The 24,019-nt window shown below is 38.2% G+C and overlaps 1 protein-coding gene across 1 annotated transcript in view; it reads left to right on the top strand.

Moving 5' to 3' along the window:
- Positions 1-24,019, top strand: part of SLC16A10 (solute carrier family 16 member 10) — a 117,454-nt gene that overhangs the window by 51,950 nt on the left and 41,485 nt on the right. The window contains exon 2 of the mRNA XM_040474392.1: positions 23,440-23,584. Coding sequence (XP_040330326.1) covers positions 23,440-23,584 — 145 coding nt within the window. The remainder of the gene's footprint in view (positions 1-23,439; positions 23,585-24,019) is intronic.

Consider the following 24,019-nt stretch of genomic DNA (forward strand, 5'->3'; position numbering starts at 1 on the left):
AGAATCGGAAACAGGCTCCAGGCTCCGAGCCATCAGCCCAGAGCCCGACGCGGGGCTCGAACTCACGAACCGCGAGATCGTGACCTGGCTGAAGTCGGACGCTTAACCGACTGCGCCACCCAGGCGCCCCAGTTGCTGGCATTTTCAAACAAACTGCTCTTCTCCTTTCCCTGCTCATTTTCCTTATTCTTAGACTCTGCCTCTGTTTCCCCTTCATTTTGTCGCCTAGCCAGGTCTCTTAAGAGTAGACCTTACTGCTACTCCCTTCATTTCTTTATAACTAATGAATCATAAGTTCTGTTGATTCTACCACTCACATCTCTGATCTGTCCCTGTGGCTACCTTGCCACTTCTGAGTTCAGACCATTGTCATTTGCTACTTGTAGCAGTGTTCAGCTGCCTCCCTCCCAATCTCCCCCATCAATAGTCCACTCTGTTCACAGAGTGGAGTTTCTAAAATATCATCTGATCATGTAATTCCCAGGTTAAAACCTAACAATGACTCCTTAACATCTAATGGATGGAGTCTGCATTTCTTAGAATGGCAGACAAAGCCGTACACTGATTCTGGCTGTACCTTTAGACAACCACTTATAGATACTAATTTTGTATATGCCGTTCCTTCTGCATGGAGTGTTCCTGCCTCTTTTCCCCAATCCTTGTCTGGTTAAGACCTGTTCATCCTGTAAGACACTTCGGGTGTTACCCTGAGGAAAGAGTGCCTGACAGCTCCTTCCCTCCTGGTGTGGGTACCTGTCTTCTGTGGTCCCATAATACATGGTTCATACCTTGGTCAGTTATCACACTGCACACTGCTCAATCCTGTCTGTCTGTCTCTCCTGATTATGAGCTTCTGGAGATTGGGACTTGAGGTCTCCAGGGCCTGGTATAAAGCTGTATATCCTCTTCCCATTCGTATTTGTCCATTTAATTTCCTGGACTCTACATGTAAAGTACTATATATTTTTTCTCTATTAAACTTGATTTTGTTGCTTTTGGTCTTCTCTTCATATTGATTTCAAGTCCTCGTTTTGCGAACCAGTATATCAACTATTCTCCCTAGCTTTTTGTCCCCCCAGTGGAAGAGCAGCTCTGAGGACAGGGGTTTGTTTTGATCATTGCTCTATCTCCTCAGCACCTAAAACAGCAGCAATATATATATGTTATAGGCATTCAATAAATATTGAATGAATGAATGTGTCACTTACAAATCTGATTAATGGAACTTATGTTTCCTTTCATGTCTTGGCCCTTACCTCGATTATGTTCTTTTTAACGTTTTTATTAGAGATAACTCAAAAAAAATTCTTTCACTATTATGTAGGACTTAGTTTTGTGAATCTTACAGCAGAACAGACTTTTTCAAGAAAAGTGTTAATGAATCAGGACTGTTTCATCGTGGGAGAAGTAAAGTAGTATAGAAATTGTTGATACTAGGCTGTAAGTAGTTTCAGCTATACTTGTAAGAACTCTTTTCTGACTTCTCAGCATTCTGCTGCAGTAAGGGAGGAACATCTTACTCTGGACAAAGGAGGTAGATTTGGATCCAGCCCTCTTTGAGATAACTAACATTGCATATCTAGCAATAACTTCCTTCTCAACGATTGAATGTTCCCATTCACTTATTTGGTAGCTATTTGATTGCCTACTATAATATGGAGAATGGAAGGGGAAGGCATATGTAAGGCATGGTGGTGGCTTTTTTTTAATGTTTATTTTCATTTTTGAGAGAGAGACAGAGGGCAAGCGGGGCAGGGGCAGAAAGAGAGGGAGACACAGAATCGGAAGCAAGCTCCAGGCTCTGCGCTGTCAGCACAGAGCCTGATGTGGGGCTCAAACCCATGAACCATGAGATCATGACCTGAGCTGAAGTTGGATGCTTAACTGACTAAGCCACCCAGCACCTCTGGTGGTGGCATTTAAGGAATTGAGACTTGGAGAGACGTGTGTGTGTGTGTGTGTGTGTGTGTGTGTGTGTGTGTGTGTGTAGACAATGCACAGATAAGGTAAATAACCTTGGGTCAGTGACAGTGAGTGGCACCAACTAGAAGCTGCTGCAGAAGAGCGGAGGAGGGAAAGAACACCAAAGGCCAATTGAAAGAGCTAGGTTCTGACCTATTCCTCCACAGAAGCGTGCCAAGTAGCTTTTTTGGGTCCTTACCATCCTGTTGAAGGTTTCTAACTTGTTCTCCCACCTTAAAAATGTTCCCTGGCTTAGGTGCCGTGACAAGAGTTTATAAAAGCAGTGTGGTTGTTTATAAGGGGTGAAAGAATGGACAGAGCAGAGCTTTAAACCAGGCAGTATGGGGTATAAATCTAAAGGCTTCCACTTAAAGAGCTGAGCACCCTTAGGCAAATCACTTAATCTCTGTGCTTTGGGCTATTTCAGACACTGTAATACAGGGATATTGTCCAAATCGTGGGGTTGCCTCAAAGATTGAATAAAGTGGTGTATACAAAGTGCCCCACATATTGTCTGCCACATGGTAGTGCTCACTGAATGTTAGTTTTCCTTTCTCCTTACAAAGATAAGATGCTTGTCTTGAGTAATTTTTTAGTGTTCCTACTGACAGTTATTAGGTATGATTATGATTTAATAGCTATGATCTATATGGTTCTTGCAGCTAAAAAAAGAGTAAAGTTCACCATGGTGGAGAAGAGGAACACAGAAGTGGGTATAGAAAGAATGGATGTTTGAAGGGGATCTAATTAGAAAATTATTTTTCTTGATGGCCTAGAATTTAAAATTACATCATAGAGTCTTATAAGAAAATGATATTCAGGGAAAGAATAGTTGTTTGTTTTCTTTTGGAGAATATTTTTCAATATCTTCTATAAGAATGTTGTAAAAAATTCTCTTTAACTAAGTTGCCCACTATAGGCCATTAATCCTGTCATCACTGTAGAGTTTAAACAACTATAGTAAAAATAGGATTAAATGTGTATTAACTTATGTTACCTCATTCCACAAAGGATTTGAGGTGGTTTTCAGAAGCATGGAATACTACACAAATAAAATGGTAAGATAGGAGCAGAAAATAAGAAATCAGAACATTGAAGAAATATGGTATGTGGTTAATAGTGTGGGAATATAGTACCTAATTAATACATAAACCATTAAGGGTCTGTATTGTTATAATACAATAACATAAATGACTCTAAGCTTCCTGGAAACCAAAGTGAAAAGGGAGGCCTGATGGAGGTGGTTAAAGAGGAAATTTACTTATTACTCTAGGAAGTAAAGTGTAAAGTGTTTCCTAACCCTTAGCTTCTTGTAGGGAGCACTGAAGAATGAATGAATGAACGAATGAATGTTAGCATTACCCTTATGGTAGATGTAATAATAGATTTCATTAGACAGTTTCTGTAAGTGTCTCTTGATGACAGTTGAGTTTATGACATCAAGAGACAACTCTGAAAGCAGTTCTATCAGGGGCCAGTGTGATCTGACCAAATTTACAGGTTCCAAGTCTAGCCTAATCCAAGGGTAATGTGGAGACTATAATACACAATTTCCCCATCTTTAGATATCATTGCTTTCAACAGGGCGTTTGATAAGGGCTGCCCAGGAGTTTAGCACTTGTATTGTGGGTATTTTATTGTAGAATTACACTGGATTTATCTCCCTTAGAGGTCAAACTAGCAGACTGTCAGGTTGGCATCCTCTCATGGAAATTGAGAGCCCTAAGCAGACTCACATTTAGTGTATGAGTAGCACACTGCATTATGGATGTGGGCTGGGGGATTTTATCTTCTACTTTGAACAATGGCAAGATTAGAAAATGTTCATTACTCTTAGTGTGAGTTTCAATAAATTGGGGTGAGGAGCTTTGCATTAGAGACTGGTACTGTGAATTTATGTTTAGGAAAAAAAAAAAAAAAAAAAAAAAATCACACAAACTCAGAACTACCTATATGCTACTTTGGATTTCTGAGAGCTATAAATTAAAGATGAACCCTGAAGACCCCAGCAATTGGTATGGGTATGATGTATTGTGAATTTTTAAACCTTGGACTTTGTTAATTTTCATATTTTTGGAATAGTATGTGATACATGATTCCAGAAATCTCTGTAGTTGTTAGGCTCCAGAAATCTCTGTAGCTGTTACTTCACTTTAGTGCTTCCCAAGTGAGGTGAATGGTTACAGGTGAGCATAAGTGTTGATCACCTCCTGAGTCCCAAGTTTCTGAGCCATTGTCTGCAGCCATGAGCAACCTTGTCCATTTTACTTTAGTGAGCTGTACAAGTGTTAATATTTTCTATGTATGCCAGGACCTGGAGATACTGGGAAGTGAAGCTTTAGTTCACTTTACATTTGCATGAACTTAGTGTTGCTTTAAAGTTCTTTGTTTACATGGGTGCCTGGCTGGTTTGGTCAGTTAAGCATCTAACTTCAGCTTAGGTCATGATCTTGTGGTTCATGGGTTCAAGCCCCATGTTGGGCTCTGTGCAGATAGCTCAGAGGCTGGAGCCTGCTTCAGATTCTGTGTCTCCTCTCTTTCTCTCTCTGCCCCTCCCCTGCTCACGCTCTGTCTTTCTCTCAAAAATAAGATAACAAATGCATGGTTTATATAACTACCATATAAGTTACTACTGTAACTACTATATATAAGTTACTGTATAACTACTACTCAGTACTCAGATTCTAAGATTTTCTTTCTAAAACACGGAATATTAGAGAATGCAGAGAAAGGGGAAGAACTCTTTTGCACTGCTGGTAGGAATGTAAACTGGTGCAGCCACACTGGAAAGCAGCATGGAGGTTCCTCAAAAAATTAAAAATAGAACCACCCTATGATCCAGCAATTGCATTACTAGATATTTTTCCAAAGGATACAGGAATGCTGGTTCGAAGGGGCACATGCACCCCAATGTTTATAGCAACACTATCAACAATAGCCGAAATGTGGAAAGAGCTCAAATGTCCATCAACTAATGAATGGGTAAAGAAGATGTGGCATATATATATAATGGAATGTTACTCAGCCATGAAAAAGAATGAAATCTTGCCATTTGCAACACTGTGGATGCAACTAGAGTATATTATGTTAAGCAAAATAAGTTAGAGAAAGACATATCATATGACTTCACTCATATGTGGAATTTAAGATACAAAACAGATGATCATAAGGGAATGGAAGCAAAAATAATATAAAAACAGGGAGAAAAACTGTAAGAGACTCTGAAATACAGAGAACAAAATGAGGATTGCTGGTGGGGTGTTGGGTGGGTGAGGGGCGTTAAGGAGTGCACTTGTTGGGATGAGCATGGGTCTTATATGTAATTGATGAATCACTAAATTATATTCCTGAAATTATTATTACACTATATGTTAGCTAACTTGAATTTGAATTAAAAATAAATAAATAAATAAATGAAACGCAAAACATTAGACTCAGTTGTAGTCACCTGTGTCCCCTTCTTCATCCATGCCTTCCTAGAGGTAATAACTATGCCTTACTGGCTTTTGTTATTCCCATCATGTTTTATTTTATTTTATTATTTTTTATATATAATTTATTGTATGATTGGTTTCCATACAACACCCAGTGTTCATCCCAACAGGTGCCCTCCTCAATGCCCATCACCCTCTTTCCTCTTTCCACCGCCCCCATCAACCCTCAGTTTGTTCTCAGTATTTAAGAGTCTCCAATGGTTTGCCTCCCTCCCTCTCTGTAACTTTTTCCCCCCTTCGCCTCCCCCATGGTCTCCTGTTAAGTTTCTCAGGATCCACATATGAGTCCCATCATGTTTTATACTATTACTACATATGTGTGAATCCATATTCCATTGGAGGTTAATACCAACATTTCTTTTCAAATGCTGATGGATATTTAGGTTGTTGCTTTTTTTTTTTTTTTTTTTTTTTACCACTATTACAAACAATGCGTCAGTAAACATTCTTATTCATGTGTTTTTTTGCATAAAATTTCTCTGGAGTACATAACTGGGAGTGGAATTGCAAGAATATGGAGTATGCATATCCTTGGCTTTCCTAGATGTTGCCAAATGGCTACTCACAATGGTTATTTCTATTTATGCTGGTATGCGTAGGAATTCCCATTTTCCCATTGTCTCACTAAAACTCAGACTTCTTATTTGTTGCCAAATTATGGTCATTTATTATTCTTTTAATTTGCATTTTTCTACTAATGAGCATCTGAGCCAAATGTCACTTGGCCATTGGGTTTTCTTTTCTGTGTATTTCCTCTGAACTCTTTTGTCCATTTTTCGGTTGGGTTGTCTTCTTTGTCCTGTTGATTTATAGCCTATCTTTACAAATGCAAGATGATAATAATTTACTGTTTATATGCCCTGCAGTGATCTCCCATTCTGTGGCTTGTCTCTTTTTGCTTTGTTTCTAGTATCTTTTTTTGCCTAGGATTGTAAATTTTATCCATATTTTTCTTCATGGTTTGTGCTTATGTCTGGAAATACTTTTCTATCATGAGTTCAAGATATTCTTTTTTTAAGATGTGTAATTTTTTTTTATATTTTAGGTTTGTATTCTGGGGATAAAAAGTTTTCTCTATTGAATTTTTTTTTATCTCAGTGACAATTTTTAATATCCAGGATTTCTAATTAATACTCTTTTTTAAACACACTTGCCCTTGTTTTATTTTTGCTTGTTTCATAGTTTTTTTTTAATGAAAATATTCTTTCATTTTATTTCTTTGAAAGTTCTAAATATACTCATTTTGGAGTGGTAGTTACACTGGTCTACAGAATTAATTTCATCTGGAGTGACTATATTTGCTAATTGGTGATTTGTTAGCTGTCTTTGTTAGCATTGGACTGACTTCAATTTTTTGGAATTTTGAGTTTACAGAATCATTCTTAGTGGGAGGTATATTGTTTTTTTTTCTCCTTCTTCACCTTCCCTCCCTAACGGGTCTTCTGTTAGGCTCCCTGAATTCCCAGTTTCAGAATAAGGTCTTTTAAGCTTCTTGTTCCACAGTAGCACTAAAAATCTCACAGACCAGCCAGAGAGCCAGTGAGGACCTTATTTCAGGCCTAGTCATGAGGCTGAGTCTGTATTCTCCTTCCCCTAGAAGTTTGTAGAGTTCTAAATCTTTAATCTGGATAGAAATCACTAAAATACCTTAATAACTAGAATTTAAATAAAAACTTAAAAAGGAAACATTACTAAAATCCCATCTAGCTCACTCTTGCCTTCTCCAGTCTCCTTTTGCGGGTGTATGGGGGGAGTTCCAGCTCTGGGCTCAGTCAGTGAGCTTGGCTTTTTTCTGTTTCACAGGGAGTACTTTTAGTCCTCTTAACAATGCCTAGTATCTGCTTACAGACCTGGACTCCATTAGACAGGCCCAACTTAGTCCTTTCCTTTTGGCAGGTAGTCTGTAGCCCATGACCAGGTTTTTTTAGTATCTTTTGAAAAATCTATATGTATATTCTAATTCTACCATTATTTTGTGTTTGGAACAGAGGATGATACATGGAACTTGAATTCACTGTGCACCTTGATTGGGATTTGGATTTTGTCTTAATTTACCTAGATTGTGAGCTTCTCCAGGAAGGGATAACTTTTTAAATTACGGTTTTTTTTCTTTTTCTTTTCTTTTCTTTCTCTTTTCTTTTCTTTTCTTTTTCTTTTTTCTTTTCTTTTTTTTTTTAGAGAGAGAGAGAGTGTGTGAATGCCCAAGCTGGGGAGGGACAGAGGAGGAGAGAGAGAATCCTAAGCAGGCTTCAAGCCCAGTGCAGAGCCCCACGTGGAGCCCAGTCTCACAACTGTGAGATCGTGACCTAAGTTGAAATCATGATGACATCCAACTGACTGAGCCACCCAGGCACCCCAGGAAGGGCAAATTTTTTATCAACAACATCAAACATGGCACCTAGCTGTGGGTGCCCAGTGTCTGTTTTTTAATGAAGGACTCTTGGACATGTCTTCTTATTCCTGTTTCCACCCTGGATATTTAGTTTGAATCCCACCAATGTTGCATAACCTTGGCAAGTTACCTAGGACCTCTAATCTCTTCTTCCCCATCTTTAAAATGAAGATAATTCCTCACAAGATTGCCTGAGGAGCTAATGACAATTCTGTGCAGGTCCTTTCCAAGGATTAGGAGACTTTCCAGAAATGTTCTCTTTCCCGTCTGTCCCCACCCCACCCTCACCAGTGATTAACATTTTTCCTGGCAGAGCAGACAATTCTTTGCAGTCATTGTTGGATATAGTGTTCTGTAATGTCATTAGGTTAAGATGGTTTATAGTGTCATCCAAACTTTTATATTTTAATGCTTTTTTTGGTCTTTTCATTTCTATTAATTACTGAGACAGATGTGCTAAATATATAGCTATGATTGTGGATTTGTCTAGTTTTGTTAGTTTTGTGTATTTGTTTTTTATGACCTCTATTTTTTTTGTTGTTGTTGAAATCTTCCATATAAGTTCATTTCTTTTTTTTTTTTTTTTAATTTTTTTTTTTCAACGTTTATTTATTTTTGGGACAGAGAGAGACAGAGCATGAACGGGGGAGGGGCAGAGAGAGAGGGAGACACAGAATCGGAAACAGGCTCCAGGCTCTGAGCCATCAGCCCAGAGCCCGACGCGGGGCTCGAACTCACGGACCGCGAGATCGTGACCTGGCTGAAGTCGGACGCTTAACCGACTGCGCCACCCAGGCGCCCCCTATAAGTTCATTTCTTAATCAGTGTTATTGAGGTGTAATTGACATGTAATAAGCTGCATGTTTAAAGTATGTAATTTGATGAGTTTTGTCAGATGTATATGCCAATGAAGCCACTACTACAGTCAAACTAATGAACATAACCATCACCCTCAAAGGTTTCTTTGTCCCTTGGTAATCCCTCTTTCCAGCTCCTTCTCACCTTCTAGGTAAACACTGATGTGCCTCCTGTCACTATAGATTAATTTGTATTTTTTTTTTTTTTTTAATTTTAAAGTGAGAGTGTGTGACTGGGGTGGCGGCGGGGGGAGAGAAAAAGAGAAAGAGAATATCTTAAGCAGCCTCCACATCAGAACAGAGTCCGATGTCGGGCTCGATCCCTTGACCCTGGGATCATGACCTGAGCCAAAATCAAGAGTCTGATGTTCAACTGACTGAGCCACCCAGGTGCCCCTAATTTGCATTTTTCATAAATGGAATCATGCTTTATGTGCTCTGTTGATCTTCTTTCACTGAGTATAATTATTTTGCTATTCATCCATGATATATTTATCAGGAGTTCACTCCTGTATATATGGCTGGGTTGTATTCCATTATATAAATACACCTTAATTTGTTTATATAGTCACTTATTTCTGGACACTTAGATTCTTTTTAGTTTTTGACTATTAGAAATAAAGCAGCTATAAGTGGCTGTTTACAAGATTTTGTATGGACATATACTTGTTTCTCTTAGGTAAATACCTAGGAGTGGAATGGCTAGGTCATATGGTAGGGGTATGTTTAACTTAAAAAAAAAAAATTCCTAAACTGTTTTCCAAAGTAGTTGAACAATTTTATATTCCCTGTAGCAGCGTGTGATGGTTCCAATTGCTCTATGACCTCATTAGCACTTATATGATTAGTCCTTTTCCTTTTAGCCTTTCTAATAGATGTGTGGTTTTTTAATTATTTTAATTTACATTTCCCTTATGACTAATGATGTTGAGCATCTTTTCATATGCATATTTTCCATTTGCGTATCTTTTTTTGTGAAGTGATTTTTCAAATATTTTGCCTGGTTTCTAATTGGGTTGCATGGTTTTCGTGGAGTTTTAAGAATTCTTTATATAATCTGGGTACAGGTTTTTTATTAGATACATCATTTGCAAATCTTTCTGCCTAGTGTATGACTTTCTTTTTATCCTCTTAACAGTGTCTTTTATTTTTTGTTGTTGTTGTTGATTTTTAAGTGGGCTCCATACTGGACTTGAACTCATGCCCCTGAGAACAAGACCTGAGCTGAGATCAAGAGTCAGATGCTTATGGGTGGATTTGAAATGTTTGGGTGGGTTAAGTGGGCATTTTAACAACATGGCTTCTCCTTTGGCATGTTTAATTGTGATGTTTAATGGACATTCTTGAAGATGACACTTTTAAAATGAAATTCCCTCCTAATGATGACTACTTCCCTGCCACTCTATGGGACAATCAGCAGAATCTGTAGGTTCTTATTTAGAATGGACATTCTCTTGTAATTTTGTTCCTGTTTATTTTAAAACTTTCCTTTTGTTTCACTAGAAAGGAAAGATGATGCTTAGTTTCAAATGTTAAAAGTGTACAAGTTGCTTTGTTACAATAAAACTAAATGTGTAAAAAAAAACAAAACAAAACAAAAAAACTTGGATGCTTAACTCCCTGAGACACCCAGGTGCCCCTTAACAGTGTCTTTCAAGGAGAAATTCTTAGTTTTGTGAGGTTTACTTTATAGATTGCTTTTAGTATTGTATTTGAGAAATCTTTGCCTAATTTAAGGTTGCAAAGATTTCTCCAGTGTTCTCTTCCAGAAGTTTTAAAAGTTTTCAGTTTCACATTTAAGTTTTATGATCCTTTTTGAGGTAATTTTTAAAGATGGTGTAAGTAGGGATCAAATTTTAATGTTTCCTGTATCTGTGAAGCTCTGTTATGAAATGTGTATAAAGTTATCATTGTTATATCTTCCTGATGCATTGATACTTTTATCATTATAAAATATCCCTCTGTGTTTCTAGTAATACTTTTTGTCTTCAGCCTGTTTTGTCTAAACTGAGTAGAGCCACTCCATTCTTCTTAGGGTTATTTATGTGGCATATCTTTTTCCATCTTTTTATTTTCAACTTGTGTATTTGTATTTAAAGTGCATCTTTTTGGGGCGCCTGGGTGGCGCAGTCGGTTAAGCGTCCGACTTCAGCCAGGTCACGATCTCACGGTCCGTGAGTTCGAGCCCCGCATCAGGCTCTGGGCTGATGACTCAGAGCCTGGAGCCTGTTTCCGATTCTGTGTCTCCCTCTCTCTCTGCTCCTCCCCCGTTCATGCTCTGTCTCTCTCTGTCCCAAAAATAAATAAATAAACGTTGAAAAAAAAAAATAAAGTGCATCTTTTTAAACAGGATATAATTGGTTCTTGATTTTTTAAATCTAGTCAGAAAATCTTTCTCATTTGATTAGAGTCTTTAGTCTACTTTTATTTAATGTAATTACTGATATGGTCATATTCAGGTCTGACATTTTGCTATTTGTTTTCTATTTGTCTCATCCATGTTTTGTTCTTCTGTTCCTCTCTTCTGCCTTCCTTTGCACTAGTCAAAGAATTTTAGTAATCAATTCTAGTTTCTCTGTTGACTTTTAATCTATATCTCTTTGTATTATTTTTTAATGCTTTCTCTGGGGTTTATAATATGCATCTTTAAGTTGTCCAAATGCATCTTAAATTCATATAGGATTGCTGCAGGTGAAATATAGGAAACTTGCAATAGTATGTAACATCTATCTCCATTTTTAGTTTTTTTGTTATTATATACTAACTGTTATAATTTGCTTTAAGTGGTCATATAAGTTCTTATAAAGAAATTATAAAGAAAAAGCATGTGTATGTGTATTTCAGTCCTTCCTTTGCACCCATGTTGCCAGCTGGTATCATTTCCCTTTAGCCTGAAACACTTTCTTTAATATTTCTTGTAGTGGAAATCTCCCAGTGACAAATTCTCTGTTTTTATTATCTAAAAATGTTTTTATTTTGCCTTCATTTTTTGAAGGGTAGTTTAGCTGGATATAGAATCCACGGTAGACAGTTTTTTCCTCTTTCAGCCCATTAAATAACACTGGTCCAGTGTTTTCTATCCTTCATTATTTCTTATGAGCCGCCAACTGATAATGATATCATTGTTTTCCTTGTATGTAATAGGTTATCTTTTTCTTTACTTTCAAATTTTTCTCTTTATCTTTGACATTCTGAAGTTTATGGTGTGTTTAGGAGTGGTTTGCTTAAGGAGGTTCTTTGAGCTTCTTAGATCTGTAAGTTAGTTTTTCACATAATATGTGACTTTGGGGTTTCATTATTTCTTCATATATATTTTATGCCCCTGTTTTTCCTTTCTAGGACTTCAGTCATACACATGTTGGTCCTTTGGATTTTTGTCTCACAGACCTTTAACACTTTGTACCTTTTTAAAAAATATTTTTCTCTCTGTTCTTGAGGTTGGGTATTTCCTGTCTTCAAATTTCCATATACTTTTTTTATCTTTTGTTATCAGTCTAGTGAGCCTATGAATGCATTCTTCAGTTATTGTACTTTTCATCACTATAGAGTTTCCATTTTTTTGTAGTTTGCATTTCACTGTTGAGATTCCCTATCTGCACACTGAATAAGATTATATTTACATTTAATTATTTCAAATGGTATCCTCTAATACTTCTAACATTTATAGCAGGTTTTTGAAATCTTTGCTAAATGCAATATCTGAGCACATTCAGAGTCCATTAATATTATTATTTCTTTGAATGTCTGATAATCTTAGGTTGAAACATGGATATTATAGATACTATTTTGAAGTAACTCTGATTCTATTGTATTCTTCCAAGGTTATTGAGTTTTTGTTCCTAGTAGGCAGTTAGCTTGCCTGGACTCCTGCAAACTGTCACTCTGTGATGTGCAGCAGCTGATAATCTCTTCTCAGTTCTTACAGCCTTCAGCTGCTGCTTTTCTTTTTTCTCTAGCTGTTACTTGTCTTTAGTCTGGCCCCTAACTAGTCTATCCAGCACTTGTATTGTGTCTTGATCCTCAAAAAAGCCCAGAGACTTACAGTTTTTAGTTTCAGTTTCAGCTTTTCAAGGGTAAACTCTCCTCCACCTTCTATCTGCTTTAGACATTTTCCACTGTGTTTAAATACTTTTTTTTTTCCAGTGCACACATGCCATAATTGTTCTCTGCAGGAGGGTTTGCTTGACCATTTCACTCTGATGCTATTAACAGAAGTTGATAGCAAGTAATTAAAAAAAAAACCCTCGTTAGTGGAAGTATAACTCCCAAATAACATTTAGGGTGGCAAGGAAATGGTCAAGTACAGTCTACTCATTCTTGAATTTTTGTGTAGTTGCCAGATAGCTCTATGCCCCAAGAGTCATGGGAACTTTGTTGAATGATATTTTGCATTCTAATCTCAGTTTTGTATTATTTCATTTTATTTGAAGCTATTAAAACAATGTTGAGATACTAGAAAGCAAAGATGTCTTGAAAAGAGGCCAAGATCAAGTGAAAATGAGGGTTGGAACTACCAAAAAGGGTAAAAGAATATCAACCTTAAACTAACCACAGTAGTTCTCTCTTTGAGTATTTTCATTTGTAAACACTTTGCCCTTGCAATCATTTATGTCTGCATTATTATAACACCTTTATTATATTTAATATGCAGGAAAATCTTATATATTAAACCTAACCACTTCCTTTCAGTGATTTGCATTCTCCTTTGGCCATATACTGAAAGCTGAGGATTTGTTCTCCATATGGAGGAGGAAACAAAGGATCTGGATGGGGAAATTGGAAAGCTAGTTAGTATTTTTTGACAAAGATTCCCCAGCATGGCCTTTCTTGGATGTTTCTTTCTATAATATCACATACACATACATATATTCAAATAAGAGTATACAAACACATTTTAAAGAGTTTCTTTATTATACATTTAAAAAAAATGCTTATTTTTGACAGAGAGAGAGAGAGAGAGAGACAGAGACAGAGCATGAGCGGGGGAGGAGCAGAGAGAGGGAGACACAGAATCAGAAACAGGCTCCAGGCTCTGAGCTGTCAGCACAGAGCCTGATGTGGGGCTCGAACTCACAGACCGCGAGATCATGACCTGAGCCGAAGTTGGATGCTCAACCAGCTGAGCCACCAAGGCGTCCCTATTATGCATTTTTTGACATCTATATCTCTTAAGGCATTTATCACCTTCTATGTGGTGGTCTTGTTGGACCTCTGTTTGCATATATGTTACTAGACTGAAAATTATTGAAAGGTAGAGAAATCTCTTAGTTGTTTTTGTATTCTCAGTAGCCTAGGACAGTGCCTAGAACATATAGGCACTTTTAAGTGGAAGGGAGAAAAATCTCCTTACCTTCCTTGTCCCAGCTTCCCTCTTTCCCATGCCTACTTTAGAGAATATGGCAGCTAGGGAAGTGGAGAAGAGGTCATGGAAAAGAGACAAAGCTGGAGCTGGAGAAAAAGATTTGGTAACCAAGTGAAGATTGGTTTGTTACCGAAAGCGAACTTAGTCCTTTCTGTTATTTAACATTGGCTAGAAGAATTATATGGACCTGCTGAAGTGGTCATCCAGTTGCAAGGTAACATTTTTCCCCCACATAAGTTTTAAGAGGATAGTTGGGACAAAAATAAAGTTGTATTTGATTATATCCTGCAGTTAGTGCTTGTTCAACGGACATCAAAATCTGTAAAATTTTTCATGTTTGGTGTAGCATCCAAATCTAAACAATGATGCATTTTTTTTAAATGAGTAAAGACTTGTATTTTTTTTAAGTTTATTTATTTATTTTAAGTGAGAGAGTATGAGCAGGGGAGGGGCGGAGAGAGGGGGAGAGAGAATCTCAAACAGGATCCATGCTGTCAGTGTGGAGCCACAGTGGAGCTCAATCTCATGAACTATGAGATCATGACCTAAGCCAAAATCAAGACACTTAACTGACTGAGCTACCCAGGTGCTCTAAGACTTGTTTTTATTCTTAAAAACACTTTGATTTATATGAACATTACACACAATGTAAGTGTATGCTTTTGGATTTTTTAATGTGGGATCCTATTTAGTGTTGATTTCTTAATGTGGGATCCTATTTAGTGTTGACATTTTACTTCGTTGTAAAAGTGCCTTTATCCAAAAATAAATGTCAGGATGTTATTCTTCTATTTTGCCTAGATTGTTTAGATTATTTCATGAAAAAAACACGATAGATGACTGAACTTTTTAAGTTAGATTGAATTATTATTAATCAGTGACATTTTTATATAAGATAGTAGATTAAAAAATTCTTAATTCTCCTGAAGTAGACCCATACTGAACAGCTCTGCCCACCTGGGCTGGGGTTGCACTAACTCTTTTTCCATAATTTTATCTTCTAATTCACCTATTATCTTCTAATCCACCTAGAGACCTAACCTGGCCAGTCTCTTCCTTGTACTCTCCACTTCTGAATCCCCCACTACCAACATCTAAGTCAAGATTGCGTTATTTGAGATGGAAGCAACCCCAGTGTCCATCCGTAGATGAATAGATAGAGAAGATGTAGGTTATATGTGTAAACATATATACACATACATGTATACATACATATACAACATGTATACACACACAATGGAATATTAGCCCTAAAAAAGAATAAGATCTTGCCGTTTGCAACAACACAAATGGAACTAGAGGGTATTATGCTAAGTGAAATAAGTCTGATAGAGAAAGACAAATACCATATGATTTCACTAATGTGTGGAATTTAAGAAAAAAAAAAAACAACAACAAATGAACAGATAGATGAAAACCCAGACTCTTAAATACAGAAAACAAAATGGTAGTTGCCAGAAAGGAGGTGGGTGGAGGGATAGGTGAAATAAAGGGCATTAAGAATACACTTATCATCTTTCTGGAGGAAGATGGCAGCGTAGGAGGATGCTGGGCTCACCGTGTCCTGCTGACCACTTAGATTCCACCCACATCTGCCTAAATAACCCAGAAAACCATCAGAAGACTAGCAGAATGGACACTCCAGAGCCAAGCATAGATGAGGGGCCCACGGAAGAGGGTAGGAAAGGCAGAGAGGTGGTGCATGCTACACGGATTGGCGGGAGGGAGCTAGGGTGGTGGAGGGGCAGCCTGCCCATCAAGGCAGAGCCCCCGAGTCTGGCTTGCAAAAGCAGAGGGGCCGGACGGAGTGTGTTCTGACAGTCAGCGGGACTTAACATCTGGAATGTTATAAGTCAACAGCTCTGCTCTGAGAGCGGGAGGGCTAGAGGACAACGGGAGGGAGAATTGTTGAGGCCCAGAGGACAGAGTTCAGCTTGGTAGGGAACAAAGGCACTCGCCAGCGCCATCTCCCTCGCCCATCTCCCTCGCCCATCCCCCAGCCAAAATCCCAAAGGGAACCAGTTCCCATCAGGGAACTTGCTTGCACTGCACAAACACCCAACGCTATGCTTCTGTGTATCCATCCCTCCGATGGGTCTGCCTCCCTCCCAGTGCCACAGGGCCCCTCCCGAAGTGGACCACCAAAGACAAAGCGAGCTGAGTCTGCCCCTCCTGCCCCTGTGCACCTTGCAGATCCACCCCGGCTAATACACCAGACCCCATCGAAGTAGCACTGCAAGCCTGGCAGTGTGCAAGTAGCCCAGACAGGGCCCACACCACTCCACAGTGAGTCCTGTCCCTGGGAGAGGGGATGATAAGGTACACACCAGTCTGACTGTAGCCCCAGAGGTGGGCTGGGGGTAGACATCAGGTCTGACTGCGCCCCGCCCACCAATGCAAGTTACTCCAGACAGCACAGGGGAAGTGCCCTGCAGTTCCGCGCCACTCCAGGGACTAACCAAAATGATGAAATGGAAGAATTCTCCTCAAAAGAAACTCCAGGAAGTAGCGACAGCTAACGAACTGATCAAAAACGATTTAAGCAATGTAACAGAAAATGAATTTAAAATAATAGTCATAAAATTAATCATTGGGCTTGAAAAAAGTATAGAGGACAGCAGAGAATCTATTACTACAGAGATCAAGGGACTAAGAAACAGTCAGGAGGAGCTAAAAAAATGCTATAAATGAGCTGCAAAATAAAATGGAGGTGACCACAGCTCGGATTGAAGAGGCAGAGGAGAAAATAGGTGAATTAGGAGATAAAATTATGGAAAAAGAGGAAGCTGAGAAAAAGATAAAAAAAAATCCAGGAGTATGAGGGGAGAATTAGAGAACTAAGTGACACAATTAAACGTAATAACATATGCATAATTGGGATCCAGAGGAGGAAGAGAGAGGGAAAGGTGCTGAAGGTGTACTTGAAGAAATCATAGCTGAGAGCTTCCCTGATCTGGGGAAGGAAAAAGGCATTGAAATCCAAGAGACACAGAGAACTGCCTTCAGATGTAACTTGAATCGATCTTCTGGACAACATATCATAGTCAAACTGGCAAAATACAAGGATAAAGAGAAAATTCTGAAAGCAGCTAGGGATGAACATGTTCTAACATATAAAGGGAGACTGATAAGACTAGTGACGGATTTATCTACTGAGACTTGGCAGGCTAGAAAGGAATGGCAGGATATCGTCAATGTGGTAAACAGAAAAAATATGCAGCCGAGAATCCTTTATCCAGCAAGTCTGTCATTTAGAATAGAAGAGATAAAGGTCTTCCCAAACAAACAAAAACTGAAGGAATTCATCACCACTAACCCAGCCCTACAAGAGATCCTGTGAGACAAGGTACCAGAGACATCACTACAAGCATGAAACCTACAAACATCACAATGACTCTAAACCCATATCTTTCTATAATAACACTGAACATAAATGGACTAAATGCTCCAACCAAAAGACATAGGGTATCAGAATGGATAAAAAAAAACAGGACCCATCTATTTGCTGTCTACAAGAGACTCATTTTAGACCCGAGGACACCTTCAGATTGAAAGTGAGGGGATGGAGAACTATCCATCATGCTACTAGAAGTCAAAAGAAAGCTGGAGTAGCCATACTTATATCAGACAAACTAGACTTTAAATTAAAATCTGTAACAAGAGATGAAGAAGGACATTATATGATAATTACAGGGTCTATCCATCAGGAAGAGCTAACAATTATAAATGTCTATGCGCCAAATACGGGAGCCCCCAAATATATAAAACAATTACAAACATAAGCAACTTTATTGATAAGAATGCGGTAATTGCAGGGGACTTTAATACTCCACTTACAACAATGGATAGATCATCTAGACACAGATCAATAAAGAAACAAGGGCCCTGAATGATACACTGGATCAGATGGACTTGACAGATATATTTAGAACTCTGCATCCCAAAGCAACAGAATATAGTTTCTTCTCCAGTGCACATGGAACATTCTCCAAGATAGGTCACATACTGGGTCACAAAACAGCCCTTCATAAGTATATAAGAATTGAGATCATACCATGCATACTTTCAGACCACAATGCTCTGAAGCTTGAAATCAACCACAGGAAAAAGTCTGGAAAACCTCCAAAAGCATGGAGGTTAAAGAACACCCTACTAAAGAATAAGTGGGTCAACCAGGCAATTAGAGAAGAAATTAAGAAATATATGGAAACAAACGAAAATGAAAATACAACAATCCAAACACTTTGGGATGCAGCGAAGGCAGTCCTGAGAGGAAAATACATTGCAATCCAGGCCTATCTCAAGAAACAAGAAAAACCCCAAATACAAAATCTAACAGCACACCTAAAGGAAATAGAAGCAGAACAGCAAAGACACCCCAAGCCCAGCAGAAGAGAAATAATAAAGATCAGAGCAGAAATAAACAATATAGAATCTAAAAAAAACTGTAGAGCAGATCAATGAAACCAAGAGTTGGTTTTTTGAAAAATTAAACAAAATTGATAAACCTCTAGCCAGGCTTCTCAAAAAGAAAAGGGAGATGACCCAAATAGATAAAATCATGAATGAAAATGGAATTATTACAATGAATCCTTCAGAAATACAAGCAATTATCAGGCAATACTATGAAAAATTATATGCCAACAAACTGGACAACCTGGAAGAAATGGACAAATTCCTAAACACCCATACACTCCCAAAACTCAAACAGGAAGAAATAGAAAGCTTGAACAGACCCATAACCAGCTAAGAAATTGAATCAGTTATCAAAAATCTCCCAACAAATAAGAGTCCAGGACCAGATGGCTTCCCAGGAGAATTCTACCAGACATTTAAAGAAGAAATAATCCGGGGCGCCTGGGTGGCACAGTCGGTTGAGCGTCCGACTTCAGCCAGGTCACGATCTCGCGGTCCGTGAGTTCGAGCCCCGCGTCGGGCTCTGGGCTGATGGCTCAGAGCCTGGAGCCTGTTTCCGATTCTGTGTCTCCCTCTCTCTCTGCCCCTCCCCTGTTCATGCTCTGTCTCTCTCTGTCCCCAAAAAAAAAAAAAAAAAAAAGAAGAAATAATCCCTATCCTTCTCAAGCTATTCCAAAAATTAGAAAGGGAAGGAAAACCTCCAGACTCATTCTATGACGTCAGCATTACTTTGATTCCTAAACCAGACAGAGACCCAGTAAAAAAAGAGAACTACAGGCCAATATCCCTGATGAATATGGATGCAAAATTCTCAATAAGATACTAGCTAATCGAATTCAACAGCATATAAAAAGAATTATTCACCATGATCAAGTGGGATTCATTCCTGGGCTGCAGGACTGGTTCAACATTTGCAAATCAATCAATGTGATACATCACATTAATAAAATAAAAGAGCCACATGATCCTGTCAATCGATGCAGAAAAAGCATTTGACAAAATTCAGCATCCTTTCTTAATAAAAACCCTCGAGAAAGTCAGGATAGAAGGAACATACTCAAACATCATAAAAGCCATTTATGAAAAGCCCACAGCTAATATCATCCTCAATGGGGAAAAACTGAGAGCTTTCTCCCTGAGATCAGGAACACGACAGGGATGTCCACTCTCACCGCTGTTGTTTAACATAGTGTTGGAAGTTCTAGCATCAGCAATCAGACAACAAAAGGAAATCAAAGGCATCAAAACTGGCAAAGATGAAGTCAAGCTTTCACTTTTTGCAGATGACATGATATATTATACATGGAAAATCCGATAGACTCCACCAAAAGTCTTCTAGGACTGATACATGAATTCAGCAAAGTTGCAGGCTACAGAAATCAGTTGCATTCTTATACACTAATAATGAAGCAACAGAAAGACAAATAAAGAAACTGATCCCATTCACAATTGCACCAAGAAGCATAAAATACCTAAGAATAAACCTAACCAAAGATGTAAAAGATCTGTATGCTGAAAACTATAGAAATCTTATGAAGGAAATTGAAGAAGATATAAAGAAATGGAAAAACATTCCGTGCTCATGGATTGGAAGAATAAATGTTGTAAAAATGTCAATACTACCCAAAGTGATCTGCACATTCAATGCAATCCCAATCAAAATTGCACCAGCATTCTTCTCGAAGCTAGAACAAACAATCCTAAAATTCATATGGAATCCAAAATTCATGAGTCCTAAAATTCATATGGAATCCTAAAATTCATATGGAATAGCCAAAGTAATTTTGAAGAAGACCAAAGCAGGAGGCATTACAATCCCAGACTTTAGCCTCTACTACAAAGCTGTAATCATCAAGACAGCATGGTATTGGCACAAAAACAGACACATAGACCAATGGAATAGAATAGAAACCCCAGAACTAGACCCACAAAAGTATGGCCAACTAATCTTTGACAAAACAGGAAAGAATATCCAATGGAAAAAAGACAGTCTCTTTAACAAATGGTGTTGGGAGAACTGGACAGCAACATGCAGAAGAATGAAACTAGACCACTTTGTTATACCATTCACAAAAACAAACTCAAAATGGATGATGGACCTTAATGTGAGACAGGAAACCATCAAAACCCTAGAGGAGAAAGCAGGAAAAAACCTCTCTGACCTCAGTCGCAGCAGTTTCTTACTTGACACATCCCCAAGGGCAAGGGAATTAAAAGCAAAAATGAACTATTGGGACCTCATGAAGATAAAAAGCTTCTGCACAGCAAAGGAAACAATCAGCAAAACTAAAAGGCAACCAACAGAATGGGAAAAGATATTTGCAAATGACATATCAGACAAAGGGCTAGTGTCCAAAATCTATAAAGAACTCACCAAACTCCACACCCGAAAAACAAATAATCCAGTGAAGAAATGGGCAGAAAACATGAATAGACACTTCTCTAAAGAAGACATCCAGATGGCCAACAGGCACATGAAAAGATGCTCAATGTCACTCCTCATCAGGGAAATACAAATCAAACCACACTCACATATCACCTCATGACAGTCAGAGTGGCTAAAATGAACAAATCAGGAGACTATAGATGCTGGAGAGGATGTGGAGAAACGGGAACCCTCTTGCACTGTTGGTGGGAATGCAAACTGGTGCAGCTGCTCTGGAAAACAGTGTGGAGGTTCCTCAAAATATTAAAAATAGACCTACCCTATGACCCAGCAATAGCACTGCTAGGAATTTACCCAAGGGATACAGGAGTACTGATGCATAGGGGCACTTGTACCCCAATGTTTATAGCAGCACTCTGAACAATAGCCAAATTATGGAAAGAGCCTAAATGTCCATCAACTGACAAATGGATAAAGAAATTGTGGTTTATATACACATGGAATCCTACATGGCAATGAGAAAGAATGAAATATGGCCCTTAATAGCAATGTGGATGGAACTGGAGAGTGTTAAGTGAAATAATTCAGGCAGAAAAAGACAGATACCATATGTTTTCCCTCTTATGTGGATCCTGAGAAACTTAACAGAAGTCTATGGGGGAGGGGAATTAAAAAAAAAAAAAAAAGAGGTCAGAGAGGGAGAGAGCCAAAGCATAAGAGACTCTTAAAATCTGAGAACAAACTGAGGGTTGATGGGGGGTGGGAGCAAGGGGGGTTGGGTGATAGGTATTGAGGAGGGCACCTTTTGGGATGAGCACTGGGTGTTGTATGGAAACCAATTTGACAATAAATTTCATATTAAAAAAAAAGAATACACTTATCAAAAAAAAAAAGAATACACTTATCATGATGAATCCTGAGTAATGTATAAAATTATTGAATCATTATGTTGTGCACCTGAAATTAATAGAACACTGTATGTTAATTATTCTTAAATTTAAAAAAATATTGCTTTGTACAGTCTCTTCATTGTGTTTTAAGAACATAGTCTCCTTTCAGGTAAGGTTAGGAAGATCAAAATATGGCTGATTAAAATATGCATAATTTAACATGTAAGAAGGCAAAGCATTAAATTGTTAGCCTGATAAAGTCTTCTTTTTGTACCCCATTATTAAGAAGTGATCATTTGCATAGGGTCTGGACTTACTTCCTTTGCTGAGTAAATATACTAACTAGTAAGCTTTCAGTTTAGAGGAGGGAGCTTTAGAGATCATCTGTTCCAATGTATAAGACAGTTTGTTGTTGTTAAAACTCTAAATCATTAAGGTCTTCTGTGCTAGATATTGAGGTTTAGATACACTTTCCCTAATTCTTAATAATTCTGGAAAGGTATGTGTTAGATCCCCTTTCGAGATAAGAAAACAGACTAAGCAGAAGTGACTTGCCTAAGGATGTATTGTAGTTATAGGGCCAAGGGATTTGGACCCAAATCTGTCTGGTTTTTAGCCCATGCACTTAAGTCCCATTAGTTTATTATACTTTTTAATTAGAATTTATAGACTTAGTATCTTGTGAGATCACTTGTTTCTTTGGCACAAAATTATAATTTATATTCAGTATTTCTCTGTTATTGGTTCCCTTTTGTTTTGGCTTTTATAGGATCAGAACAGGAAATTATGACTTTTGATTCAAAATGTTTTATGTTTATTTATTTTGAGAGAGTGTGCATATGCATGTGGGAGAAGGACAGAGGGAGAGAGAATCACAAGCAGGTTGCACACCATCAATGAAGAGCCCTATGCAGGGCTCAAACCCACAAACCGCGAGATCACGACCTGAGCCAAAATCAAAAGTCAGACGCCTAACTGACCGAGCCATTCAGGTGCCCCATGACTTCTGATTCTTAAGTTTTGTTTTTATTTTTAATTGTGAAAGATAACATACTTTCGGAAAAGAAGATAAAATGTGTGTGTGGTTTCATCAATAAAGGGATACCCAGTAACTATTATCCAGGTCAACAGATAGTCTACCTGTGTATGACTTGATTGCCTTAGCACAAGAACTAAGCCCAGACTCTAGGCAGATGTTCAGTTCTTAACTATTGGTTCCAAATGATTATAATTCTGTTTCCTCCCCCTAAGCGTTAACCACTATCCTGACTTCCAGTGGTCATCATTTCTTCGCAGTTTGACCACCTAAGCATGCATTAGTAAATGTATCTAAATTTTTTTTAATGACTTTCTTTCCATAGACTAGAAGTTGCTTAAAACCATAGATACCAGGTTAGAGATTAATAGAGTTTGGGTCATAGAAGAGTGTTTGATTTGATTATGGAAACAAACTAAGAATTCAGTTAAACACAAATAATTGCTGTGCCAGTTATAATTAGTATTGGCCAGTCCTTTGGGCTGTGATTCAGATCTGTTTCTAATTTATTCCAATTTCTTCCCATTCCAAAAAAGTAGTAGCTTTTTTGCACTAATGTTATTCTAAATATATATTATATCCTATGGGATAACTACAGGTGCAGTTTGCCATAACATAATGTCCCTTTTGTCCCTCTTTTACAGCGTGGGTAAGTTCTCTGTCCATGGGGATGATTTTCTTTTGCTGCCCAATAGCCAGCGTCTTCACAGACATGTTTGGTTGTCAGAAGACAGCTGTCGTGGGTGCTGCTGTTGGATTCATTGGACTCCTGTCCAGTTCTTTTGTAAGGTGAGGACTTGGTTCTTCATTCTGCTTTTCAAGAACTGTTAGATACCATAAAGTTGTGCTTTCAGAAACTTTGCTGTTTACAAGGAAAAAAATCCTCTTTTCATTGCGTAAGCTTTAAGCACTATGACTTACACAGTGTTATCCATGGCAGCAAGTCAGAGCTTCATAATTTGAGTGCTTTTGTTTGCACCTCTCTCATATTTTTTATTCAGTTGCATTTTTTTAACCCACTGATCAAAAGCTATCAAGTTTTAAGGGGAGCAAGGGGTCACGTGGTATAAATTCCAGGTGTCGAACAGTGGACTCACTTTCCTATCGTTCAAGTTCAGCTTTCTTAGGAAAGCCTTCTCTAGCAACTCCAGGTCACATCACATCCTTTCTCGGGATCCTCTTTACACACATGGTTGATATTTACTGACGTACACTGCACTTTTC

Source organism: Herpailurus yagouaroundi, unplaced genomic scaffold, assembly GCF_014898765.1.
Source record: "Herpailurus yagouaroundi ecotype Mexico unplaced genomic scaffold, PumYag 139, whole genome shotgun sequence".
NCBI lineage: Eukaryota > Metazoa > Chordata > Mammalia > Carnivora > Felidae > Herpailurus > Herpailurus yagouaroundi.